This window comes from Canis lupus, chromosome 17 (assembly GCF_003254725.2).
Source record: "Canis lupus dingo isolate Sandy chromosome 17, ASM325472v2, whole genome shotgun sequence".
Lineage (NCBI taxonomy): Eukaryota > Metazoa > Chordata > Mammalia > Carnivora > Canidae > Canis > Canis lupus.
In genome coordinates, this window is record NC_064259.1 from 32,054,489 (window position 1) to 32,068,075 (window position 13,587).

Sequence of the window (13,587 nt, forward strand, 5' to 3'; positions counted from 1 at the left end):
GGTTTCTTTATAAGAGAAAACCCAGTCTTTGGGTAAAGTCATAATGATACTACACATGGTTACATGGTTTTGGTTAATAGAAGTGTCAAGTTCTAAGGAGGTATGATTTCTAAACAGGAACAAAATAATTATTATTTTCATTTTACTACTGAAACAACTTCTAGAGTTGCAATGAGAGTATTGGCCAGGAAGAAAAAATACAAGCCTGGAGTCCTTTAAGAATGGACTCCTTGGGGCAGCCCGGGTGGCTCAGCGGTTTAGTGCCGCCTTCAGCCCAGGGCAGGATCCTGGAGACCCAGGATCAAGTCCCACATTGGGCTCCCTGCATGGAGCCTGCTTCTCCCTCTGCCTGTGTCTCTGCCTCTCTCTCTTTCTGTGTCTCTCATGAATGAATAAAAAAAAAAAAAAGAAAGAAAAGAAAAGAATGGACTCCTTGCTAGGTCCAATCCACATTAGCTCTGCTACTTTCTTAGTGTTTTTAAAAACTGGGTCCATGGCAAGCAGTTTGAAAAGATGGGTTCACTCTCTAGGCAGGCATCAAGTATCTGAGCTGCATGACTCTGGAAAGATTTGAGTCAAACAAAACAGCCTGGCTCAGAGAGGAGTCATTATAGGTAATATTCACATGAAGTGAAAAGAATACTCTGGCATTGTTCTAATGTTCATACACCATATCCATTATGGGGGGGAGCAAGGGTGGTGGTGGTCTGGCTTGAGAACTAGTATGGTCCCATTTATACTGCCCAGTTCCTGACCCCACCTAGTAACTAAATGGTGATGTGACTTATGACATTGATAGTGATTTCTCTCCTCTCCCCAACTGCTTGTTTGCCTCTATATACTCTAAAATGGGATATGGGAGGGCAAGGATTGGACACTAATGTTACTAAATCCCATGTCCCAGTAATTAACATGCATTTTCCTTATGGCTTTGCAAAACATGTACTCTTTGCTTCAGAATTGGCATTTAAAAGCATCTCTCTTGGTGTTTAAAGTTTCAAAATTTAAACACAATTTTCAAGGCGATAAGCAGATGTAGTCCATTTTGAAAATGAGTATAACCCTTTTCTTTTGACTTTCTCATCATCTGCAGTTCTACAGTTGTTTCTGAAAGATGTGCCCTAGACATTGAAAGTCAGGAGTACGAAAAGGGGCATAGAGGTGGGGTTGCTGATGCAATTCTACTGCTCACAGCTTCTTTGGGTGCTAGACTCCTTTCTCAACAAAATGAAACCAGTTGGAAAAATTCCCAATCCATTTTGATGAGAAAGATACTCATTTTTTAAAAAGTAAATCTATGCAGGATCTGTGAGGACAACCTGAGAATATCAAGAATATTTTAAGCCACATGCATACATTTACCACAGTATCATCTGTCTCAAAGAAGACTCAAAGTGTCAAATTTCCTAAGGGATTACTAATGGAAGCAAAATCCTTGTTCTTAAGTTTTATTTTTTATTTTTTTTTTTTAAATTTTTTTATTTATTTATGATAGTCACAGAGAGAGAAAGAGAGAGAGGCAGAGACATAGGCAGAGGGAGAAGCAGGCTCCATGCACCGGAAGCCCGATGTGGGATTCGATCCCGGGTCTCCAGGATCGCGCCCTGGGCCAAAGGCAGGCGCCAAACCACTGCGCCACCCAGGGATCCCCTTGTTCTTAAGTTTTAGACTGCAACTTCAAAGGTAATATTTTCTTAGTGTAACAATAACAGAGCTAATAAAAATGGCTTTCAGTTTTTGCATGATGTTATCTTTTGCTTAGATCCAATATAACAAGAATTTTATTGAAATAGCAATAAGATAAAAGTCCTTCCAATATTTCTAGTAGCATGTGTCCCAAACAAGGTCCTATATGTAATGAAGCAGTTGGTTAAATAGGCTCCAGTGACCTGACATCAATATTACTACCCCTCTCTGTACTCACTCCTTACCCTGACTGGACCATCTTAGAGAAATCTCATTACCAGTTAGTTGAAAGGGTTGGGTTGCCTGTTAGTAACATCTTGGATGGAAAATGCTAGGTACAACACAACCAATGTGTATGAAAGTTGAAGGTTGCTTCAGTGAAAGTAAGTCAAATTACAGCTAGTGGAGGATCTATGGTGGTAAATGATTAGATTTTTATGGCAGAAGTGGGGAGGAGTCTCATTCCTACTGTCCTGTTGTGCCAAAACATATTTCTAGAAAATGTCAAGTCATGTATAGGAGCCTGCCTGCTCAGTGCTATGTTTCCAGGGAAAATATAAAATCTCATCCTTTTAATCCCTCAGGATTTGGCCTAGACGAGCATAATTTTTTTCAAGAGCTGTTTTCAACACCCTCCAAATAATAACAGAGAGCAATTGGAAAAATCAGAAGGGTACCCTAATTGATCCTAAAGGCTTTCTATCAGAAATGCTTGCTAAATGAAGGGAAGAAAAGCATTTTTTTTCTTTTAAAGATCTACTTACGTTTTTTAGAAAGATTCATATAATTAACATTCTAGGCAGTTTTCAAACAACTGAATTTGCATCTTTAACAAAAAAAGAAAATCGGGAATGTGTTTTCTTCTGTATTTCTCTCCCTTTTTTAATTTATAAAAGACACCTGATAAAAGGAATACTAACTTGACATGGGCTTTTACAGTAATCTTAGACATCTGTAAATGTAATTCAAGTTATTTGATATACATTGTCTGTTTTTGTATTTATGTATAAATATCTTTGTGTCCTAGGAAAAGATGAAATAGAGATTTAACACTGAAACTGTGTCTGATTATTATAGAATAATCTTCAAACTACCATTTCAAATACTTTTTGTTTTTACCTTGGTTGAAATGGCAACTTCTGGTAGAAAAAAAACACTAAAAGCAACCCTTCTATTTGCTTTGCATGAAAAGGCCAGTATTTCAGAAGCCTTTTAACTACTGGTAGGTCTTTCAGGACTTTGTTGTTTGTTTGGGTTAGGCTCAAGCTCAATATCCCATCTGATGATTATTTAAAATATTAAAATTAATTCTGAAATGTTAATATCAAAATGGAATCAGCCTTTTTTACATTAAATTGTCAAGTTATTAAGTTCTGAAATTAAGAAACTTCTTAGCCTAAAAAAGACAGTAAATTGTTGAAGGTATTTTTATGAGACACCTGTATTGATCAAGTTGTGTTCCACAAAATAACTCAATAATTTGGAAAAGAGTAACAAAAGCATACCTTGTAACAAAAGTCAAAAGTTATGTATGCCAAGCTTTGATTCTCATATAAAAACAGAATACAAGCTGAAATTGTACTGTTTTTTTGAAACTGGAAATTTATCTTCCTTAAGGTTAATGACTTTCAAATAAATTAGACAAGAGTAATCTGTGATGAAATACTACCTCGCACATTTTATTTGTGCTAAATTCTTTCATTTTTAAAGTATGTCTATCAACAACATAGATACTTTTCACTTAAAACATTTTAGCCATATTACTTACTTACATGAACATTATTAGAATATATTTCAAGATTTCTTCTTTGGAGCAGTTCTCAAAGTTTAATGTTAGGATAAGTATAAGAAGGTAGAGAAATGTACCTACAGAGAAAATTATTTTTCTTAGAACTGGTTAGGTCCTATAATTTTTATCTTAAATATTGATATAATTTTTAAGTGAAACATTTTGAAAAGTGGTCATATACTTGGTTATTAGGATTGTTCCTTCCAGTTAGAAAGAATGGGACCTTCACATTAGAGGATAGGTCATAACAAACAGAATCATATTTTTAAGAAAGCTCTCCCTAGAAAATTTATCTGTGGCTTCAAGGGGATCTACTAAAAAGTACTATAAACTAAAAGCAGGTTAATTCAACTTGGGAATGTAGGGGAGAGGTCTTTGGAAATTTCTGGGCCACATCCTTCCTGGTGAATAAACAAATTCCAATATAGAGGGTTGCCAGTATGTTAATTCCCCTGTCATCCCCAGTACACTCTTGGATTTGGCTAGGTAGCTCTGTTTTTGTAATCAACAAATTAGGAGGGCTGGGCTGTGCAGTAACTGTCAAAATCAAGTCAGTAGATTGAAGTTAGCTAATTTCTCTTTTGGTGTATGGTTATTGTGGGATTTTACTATCATTTGCATATCAGGAATATAATACCCACAGAGAAACATTTGACCCACTTGTATTTTTTGGAGGCATTATGTTTTTCTATGTTTACATATTTCACCTTTGTAGAAACTTTCATAGAATTGAGTGTGAGTGTGTGTCTGTGTGTTTTGGGGGTGGGCTCCTTCATCCCGATCCATACCTACATATATCAATAGAATAAAAGGCTAGGTAGATGGCACTGAAGCATGAAAAATGGGATCCAAAAAGGAAAATCAGTACTGCTGTAATGTGTAGCTGTAGGGTATTATCTGTCCTAAACATTTATAGAGATACATAGTAAATGATTGTTTTCCAAGTAGAATGCCATTATTTTCATTTCTTCCTATGATAAATTCACTTTCAGAAAAACATCCCAGAGCACATTATCATGATCCTCTCTCCATTGCTGAGAGGCAATAAGTGAGCATTACTAAGGGTGATGAACATGGTGGGAATAAGCATGGAAAAGTTTGGAATTGGGGAAAAGAAAGACTAAGATTGCCTATTTCCAAGAGAACATCTCTCTGGATCTTTGATAAAGGTTAGGACAGCATGATTCTAAAGAATGTGAGTGGGACCAGCAGCTGTGAAATACTTCATTGATTACAGATATGGTGACCATGGGCAAGCAAGTCTATCCTGTAAAGATAGGAATTGTGGTTTTAACCACTAAGTCCTCTTCCCTTTTGAAGTTATGAAGTAATGTTCTTTCCTACAAATAAATCACAATAGTAATATGTATAATGACTGTTTATTTAAAGGCCCCTTAGGAGAATAAATCAGAGGAACTTTGACAAAACTGAAAATTGGTAGAGCCTCTTAGAACATCTTTTTGGACATCTTGGCAGGCAGGGGGGAAAGTCACAGAAAGCTACTCACCAGTTCTTGTGGGCTGGAAAGCTGAAGCACTCTGTCCCTTGGGACACCTAACTCTCAGTGGTTGTTCTCTTCTCTAGGACATTCTCTACCTTGAGAGATGATTAACTATGGCCTGATTAAGTTCCAAAAATCAACTATCTAACTATTGCAATTGTTTCCCCTTCCTATGTCCTTGAAAGTAGAACACCATCTGAGCTACCCAACACAATGTGTTGGGTAGAAGACTACATTTCTAGAAATGATAGAAATCTAATATTAAAAAGAAGAGCAGAAATGCAGTCCGTTAACAAAAATCTGTAGGTAGATCTGAATGCAAGCCAATAGATGTACTCATAATAGCATCTTTCTTTCTCTGTAAGAAAAATATGATTGTGTAAAGCTCTTCTACATAATACACTCATTTGTTTATCAATTAAATATTATGTTCAATTTTACCAACAGCTACAATGCTTTTGCCAAGCGAAGTGATTACTATAACAAAAGTTGTGAATGCCACTTGTAGATTTGGGTGAGAATTAAGGTTGTGCATTGTCAATCATGAAATGGCCAAGTGTTTTTGAAGTTATGAAACTGTACTCAAGACTTGCTCTGAATTCAACTGCCCAAGATAGGAGACAGAAAACTAGAATCAAAAAAGACACTCTACATCTTGAACCAGGAGACATTTTTTAAAAGAAGTCTTAAAGGGGCTGATTTACATTCTTAAGAAGGTGAAGTTTTGTCACTGTCCACTGGAGGAAATGTATTACGTTTCTAATTGCAGTTATGTGTAGAACAAACCAATCTATTTTGAAAGATTAGGACCAGGGATCCTGGGCTGTGGAATCAATGAATCTAACCCTGTATGGAAAAGGTAATGTGCTTCTATTAACCATGAGACTACTGGGGGAAAGATGCTGTGTTGGGGATTCTCACTGTGAATGAGATTCATCTATCAGAATACCTATAGGGGGTTTAAAGGAGCATATTTTATAATTTTTTTTCTTTGAAAAGCAACAAGAAAAACTGTGCTTATGCTGTAGAGAAAACAAAGCTCTCTGAAATCTTCACTGGTGGCAGGCTTGAATCATCATCTTTGAATTAAAATTAGCTTATAAGAGGTTGAGAATCATTGAACCATGACATTTTGTTGAAAGCTAGTTAAGATAGTCAAGACTACTCTGGCCATTGAATTACTGTCTTTGGTATTTAAAGAAATAAATGTTGGCTGCTTATTTTGTGTTAAACCAAAGATTGGTAACTAGGAGACATTAATTATTGTTGATCCAAGAAAATATTTAAATTATACTTTATTTCCTTCACATGTGAAAGTGTGCCACACATGATCATATATGGATATAATGAATTCAAAGGAAATTTTAAAGATGATCAGATGAGTAAAATTCCATTTACATGTACAGAGTGGACAGATTCCAAGAACTGAATCCACTGATATTAATGTAGACTTGCAAATAAGTATACAAACTAGAGGTCACATTTTTTTTCACAAATTCTGATTTCTAGTGTCACCTCTTCTTGTACTGTTGATTATATGATACGTAAAATAAATAACATGTAGTTAGAAATTAATGCAAGCAAGTTCTATTAGGAATTAAGAGAAATATAGTATATGATACTAAGGAACTAAGTATCACTTGGGAAACAACTGTTACTTCTGATCAGTTTTATTGGGATTGATTTATTTGCTGTAATATTCTGCTAAAAAGTGGTTTGATGTGGAGCTGTTTATAGGTCATGTTCTTGGATGCAGAAAGGATGTAGATAAAGTGGTACTAAAAGATGTAAAAAAAAAAAACAATTAGTGAAATGGAGAAACATCCAACATTTATCCCTATACCATTGGATAGACACATATTCTGACACTGTGCTCTCTTGGGAACATTAAAAAGGAAACCTTGTATGACCAAAGAGTTGACATTTGCATGAGTTTGAATATTGGGTATCTACTTTCTTTCTTTTGGATGAGATACCAATTGCACAATAATACCTTTTTGGTCTTTATTTCTTCAAAACATGAAAACAAAAATGAAGTAGATGACAATGAGAGGAAACATTCCATACAGATTATGCTGTATCACTAGTGATTAAATCAGAAACAATTAGAAACTTTATTTGTCTGTGTCAATAATGTGTACCATTTATAAGGAACAGCACAATTAGTGCACTTCCCCCCTAAAGCTGTGCACAATACACACAAAATAAACAAAATGAAATAATTTTACACAACTACAATTATTAACAACTCTGAACAATCAGAATCATATTTTCCCTATAACATGAAACTTGAAAAAAGCAAACAAACCAAAAAGCTTTGAAATTAAAATTCAATGGCAGGAATTTCTGAAAGTCCTCTGTGAAAATTTGCTATGGGATTATTGATGTTCCAAATATGGCTAAAATTGAGTGCAAAATCTAATTTTTAGACAACTCACATCCTTTGACAATATTTACTTGGTGTTTCTAGGCTAGATTTCCATTTAGTAAATCTTAAAAAAAATGGGTTAGCATGTGCCCCCAAAAGACTTAGACCATCAAATGTTGGGCCATGGCCTGCTGGGGTGAGTCTCCTGGAGATATGAGGAAACTATAGAGGTGTGGGGCATAGAAAAGTACTGCTATCCAACAAAGATAAAAACTGGGGTTAATTGGAGCATTTCAGTTATCTGGATCACCAATATATTGCCTTTCTTGGCTTACGATTGGGGGGGGGGGTGTGTACGGATATATAAGAACAGCTAAGGATACATAGGATGCTTCCCTTAACCTGTGCTTTATCTCTGAGTTAAAATCTTAGATATTTGGACAACTCCATTGGTAACAATTTCAATGTGTTTATGTCAAAAGTTTTATAATCCTGTTTTTCCTTGCAAGATAAAAGTGTTTCCATTTGGCTGTGCTAACTTTTACCCATGGAAATAGCAATCACATTAGCTGTGAGCCCCCTGAGGGCAGGGATCTGGGCTGTCTTGTTCATGGTTTAGGTCCCAAGAGTAGCACAGTACCTGGCATATTGAGGAGTAACCAGCATTTAATTATTCATTCAGTCACCAAATGTTTATTAAATGATGAATGATTGTGATTATTGAGTAAAATAAGAGGAAATAACTGAACAGCTTTTTATCTCTTAAGTATCTCTGAATCAATACAGAGGGCCAGTGGTGTCTCTGGCCTGGGATTCTTTATAGATAGAGAAGTCTCTGAGACAGGACCAACGTCATTCCATTTTTCCTCATTACTGGACTCACTACTTTGGAATGTTAGGTTTATCCATGCTCTTTGGTATTTTGAAATAGAAAGAGCCATTCCTTTTCCAGGGTTAAAAACCTCCCAGTGCAATCCTCCTGGGAGACACTAATCTCATCTAATTGCTTCCTCCTTAGTCATAAGTACAGAAGATGCACTAGTAAAGGCCCATTGGTCTCCCTGGCTCCTTTCCTACTCAGGAACTACGGATACAATCAGAGGAGTCTGGGTGGTGAAATAAACAGGGCTCAAAATAGCCTTTTACATAAAAAAATAAAATGAACAAACCACTATCTACCATCTGTGCCAGACAGAGCAGAAGTGAAATAAATACTTTGGGGTTAGGGGTGTCATGAAAATGGAGGCTCTCAAAGCCCGGGGAACATCGAATCCAGCCACTGCTCTACACCTTTCTCCTTGGCCTTCCAGAATCATCAACAGGTGACTGTTTAGAGGCCTCCGGTGTATTCCACATGGCTAATTTTCCATGAAGATACTTGGTAGTTTGCCTCCTGTCCTCTCAATAGCTTTAATTTCCCAGTGAACTGTTATTGCTTCTTAGAAATGAATGTGCAGGTCCATGAACACTAAGCCATTTTCTCCTCTTATCCCTAGTAAAATCAAACTCAATAACAACACAAAAGTTACAACTCAGGTGAAAAGGAAACTCACTTATGTCTTCAATGTCCAGTCAACATTGCTGAATGGGAGAACAGTATACGCTATACTCTACTATATACAGATACGCTTATTTTGTTTTTCATCCATGCACTGTGTAACAGGTATCACAACAACATTCCCAAACAGGCACATGAAGAAGGAGCAAATGTTCAGTCATGACTGGAACAGGATTGTGCAAGCCATGAATGCTTTTGAAAATAAAACCGACGAATGATCCCAGGCAACAGCAAACATGGGACTGGGACATATCGAAGCAAATGGAAGAGGGTAATGTGCTTTTTGAATGGGATTATTCCTGTTTGCATGAGAGGTGGTGGGCAGGAGGAGGAGGGTTAGGATGAGGGCCTGGGGGTTTAGTCAGGTTGGAAAACCAGAATAAGGGCCTTGCTAATCACAGTCCAGAGCTAAAGAGATAAGAAATAAATGCTTTTGCATGTTCTTGGGAATCTAGGCACATTATTTCTGTACCTGTTGAACAAGAGTGCCAGGCATTGTATCTTTAAATATCAGACTGTATCTAGAACTACCACTTTTCCTGGCTGCATTCGAGCTCCCATGCTTCTTCCTGGAGGCAGCTTTACCTCTTCTCATGTTCCAGAGATAAGCATGAAATTTAGTGATGTAGTGAAGACATGCTTCTTCTTCCATGCCCATATCCTTTCTTAATCCAAAATAATTTTTAAAGTTTTTGGAGAGAGTAATTGTAATGATTTAAATTTTTGCCAAAAGCCCATTTGCACTTAGATTGGTCATCACCTCCCACAAGAGAAACAAAAACTTTGACTCTCCCAACAAAACAATACAAAATAAAAGTCAAACATCAGCCACCTCCCAGCCCCCACCAAAAACGAGCAGAAACAGAAAGCAAATAAAAATTTTGAACGATTTATGAACCTGGAGAGAACACAGTCCTTCTAGGCTGAGCTGCAAAGATGCCCCTGCCTCCATGCCTTGTTCAATGTGATGACGCCCCTGGGAATGGGAGGTGATGGTTTCTCACTTCAGCCCTAGTACAGAGTATGCTCTTGAAGCTGGATTCCATCAGCAGGTAAGTGAACATGACAAATGTCAGTTTCCTCTGTTCATTATACATAATATTTTATGTATATATATACGTATATATATATAAATTTACTATATCTGATTGTTCCTTTAGAAGCCTTTTATGTGGCAGTAGGCCTCCAGGGAGGAGAAGAAAATGTACAAGAGCCATAGGAGCACGAAGAGGCAGGATGTGAGGAGCTTGGCAGTCCGGGGCCCACCCAGCTCACCTCCGATCTCTGGCCTCCGCCGATACAGCAGCACCCCCACATTGATGAAAGCAAAAATGGTGAAGAGAGTGACAGAGAAAGCTAGCGTGCCAGGGGACACTTTGAACTGTTCCCCATTGGCTGCATGGTAGATGGCAGCGATGGACCAGGCCACGCCGATTCCCAGAAAGACGTTCACCGCGTTGCTGCCAGTGACGTTACCTATGGACGCATCTGCATACTGATCCTGGGTGGCTGCCACTTTGCTTGCAAATGTGTCTGCAGAGGAAAAAAGAAAAAAGGCAGTGACACTCAATATTTTAAAGAGGTCTGCGGAGTGCTGGAAGCTTCAGCTGTGCTCTCTAGGATCAAATCCCCCAATGGAAGCCCAGTACCAGGAGAGGGTTTTGCTGTTTTCTGGAGTCCCAGTCCTGTGGCCAGAACTACAGGATCAAGACAGCAGCAGCCAAAGGTTTGGTGTTGCCTGCGTTGCTGACCAGATCATCTTGGCCAAGTTCTTTATCCACAGGTACCACAGTTCTTTGTAATATTGATCTTGCAGGGTAGCCTTTTTCAGAGTGATCATGGCCCATCAGAATCATGTAGGGGTCCTACATAAGCGTGAATTAGCACAAGGCTCCACCTGGTTGGTCTAGATCAGAATCACCAGGGCCCAGGAATCCATTTTAACAACCTCCCAAAGGATGGTAGGTTGCCAAAGTTTGTGAATGGCTGCTGGAGAATATTACTAAAAGGTTTGGTATCATTAGTTCTAGTTTATATATATAAGAAAAGTGAGGCATCAGGAAATCTCTCCAAAGATTCAGGAGCAAATCATTTGTGGAACTGAAACTAATGGAACCATAGTAATAGGTGGCATTTGCCTAGAGTCTTAGGGAGAGGAAAGCTGACTCACCTGTGTTATGGCATTAATTGTGACAACAATTTTATGTGCCAAGGATGCTTTATAGGTGAGAACACTGGGCTTAAGGACAATAAGTAATGGATGCAACATCATATAAGAAGGAAGAAGCCATTTTAGGGCTGGCACTTGGGCCTCCTGCCTTCACTATAAATGCTTTTCCATGGTGCCATCTTACCTCTCACTATGCCATGTGTACCGATGGCCATCCTCAGAGCTTTGTTCACCAATAATCCTGAGTGCATCTTTTTCTGAAGGTAGGAAAATCATGGTCCATACAAGGAATAGGACAAAAAGTGACTTATATTTTTGATACGTGGAGCATAGGGATTTCGAGCAGGTTTGAGCTAGAAGATTTCAAATCCTGCCTTCACAATTGAATGTGTGACCCCAGGCAGATTACTTGATTTCTCTGAGCCTCAATTTTTTAATCTGTGAAATGGGGATAGTGACATCCACTTCAGGGAGCTGTTAGCCTGAAATACTACATGTAAAATGCTTATCCTTCTTGGTACAAAGGAAGAGTAGCTCTTTTTGTGGTTTTGCAAAGACCATGTAAAGCAGACTAGATCAGTTTACTAAAAGTTGAGGCAGGATCCGAAATAACTCCCTTTATTAAGCATCTGGATAGAACTTGCAAGATAGTATCTTTTCTGTATAACTGTCTTATTAATAATATTAAAGTCCTTTTGGCTACCTTGGCAGTATACCGTACACAGAAGATTTATAGAAGACCTGAGTAACTGTCAGATTGGGCTCACATGTGCAGAGCCAGTAATGGCTGATATGACACTATGGCAGGGTGTTGGGTCATCTGCTCTGGTCCCCTGGAGGTTCCTGGGATGCTCTGAGTATGCGTGGCCTTGGGGGATATCTGGACTACTTTCTCCCCTCTGTGGCTATTCTGTGGCCACCATCATCTTCCCATAAATCCCCAATGGGGATGATACATAGAGCATGTAAGCTTACATCAGCCTGTAGGTCTTTGTGCTTCACTCTGGCAAGTCAGTTATTTAGGCTGCTCAGAGGATACTGCAGAAGCAATATCCCTTTCTTTTTAAAAGGAAGTCAGTCAACAGGGAGGACCTCATCTCATTAATCCTGACCTCTGTGGTGGAAAGCAGTTTTTACTTACTGTTCTATAATTAAACTAAGGCAAACACTCTCTACTCTGTACCAGGCACTGTCCGACACACATTACACATGTGTTCTCATTCAACCCTCTTATCAGCTTTAAAGATGTGGCTGTTCCTCTTCTATGATTTGGGAATGCCTCTTGGACAGGTCGCTAGAACACGGATTTTTAAAACAAACTGATTCAATGTCCGAGCCCATTCTCAGCCCACACCACCCAGCCACTCCCAGGAAAGATTAAAGTCTTCCTTTCCTCATTTCAGATTGCCCTGTTCCTTCCACTCGGAAACTCCGAAACAGGTTCTTGCAGAATGCTCTTTCCTGTCTCAGAGCAAAGACTGCAGAAGGGGTAGGCAGTTTGCCCACCTACCCTCCTGGATGCATGCTGCTTTGTGCATTCAGATCACACATGGCATTGAGGACTATCGTGGAAGCTAGTGAGTAAAAGCCAAGCAGGACAAATCTTAATGGTCTCTTGCACTTCGTTGTTAAGAGTTATTAGGAGCAGCAGCAACAGCCTCAGGAAAAAAAGTGGAGTCGTTTTGCTTTTCTTTTTCAATCAAGGACAGACAGCTAGCTGAGCAAGGAAAGTAAAGGAAAGAGGTGGAAGGCAGGAGTTTGCAGTTTATAGTTCAGCTGCTGCTGAGGAACACCTGAGAGGCTATTCTGTGCTGACATGGCTGCTGGCACCAGCTGGCGGTGAACAGATGGCCGTGTTAGGCTGGGCCGTCCAGGTGGGGACATTTCCTCCCCACGCTGCTGGGGCAGGTGACCTGGCGCTGGTCCACACCTGCTTATCTCCCCTGGCATGTGGTACATGGCACACTGGACTTCCTGGGTGCCCCCTCTCCACCTCTAAGACTTTCTGGAGGTTTCTGCTGTTGTGCCTGAAGTAAATGAGGCATAAATCAAAGATTCCTGGGACCAAGGACCCTGAACACCCAAACCAGTCCTTCTGCCTGAAATGCAGGGCACACCTGGGTCTGCAGGGGTGTCTCCCTTTCTTGTTTTTCAATAGCCTATTGTGCATATTGAATGGGAATCCTTGTAATAACAGGCTCCTGTTTTCAAATGCCTCTCTCTGGATTCCCTGCAAAATTAGTAGCCAAAGTAACTAGCTTGTCACATAAATGAAACCTGTTTGGGGCTTTTTTGAGTCTGATAGGTTTTATTTACCTGGGTTACACATCAGGCCTTTTGTCTGGTTTAATTTGAAAGCTATATAAAAATTATAGGTATATGCAAATCCAAATCATTAACCTTAGCTCCAGCAGAGACAGCTCTGTTTTCCAAATAAAGTATGATGGCATCTCCCCAAATTACCTTCTATCACTGCTTTGCTGCCTAGTGCAAAGAGCGACACATCGCACACCAT

The 13,587-nt window shown here is 39.0% G+C and overlaps 1 protein-coding gene across 20 annotated transcripts in view; it reads right to left on the bottom strand.

The window, feature by feature from the left end:
- Positions 1-6,966: 6,966 nt before the first annotated feature.
- SLC8A1 (solute carrier family 8 member A1) overlaps positions 6,967-13,587 on the bottom strand; it is a 376,683-nt gene continuing 370,062 nt past the window's right edge. For all 20 annotated transcript variants that reach the window (XM_049095820.1, XM_049095819.1, XM_025454073.3 and 17 more), the window contains one exon: positions 6,967-10,435. In XM_049095820.1, the coding sequence (XP_048951777.1) occupies positions 10,059-10,435 (377 nt within the window). In that variant the 3' untranslated portion in view covers positions 6,967-10,058. The remainder of the gene's footprint in view (positions 10,436-13,587) is intronic.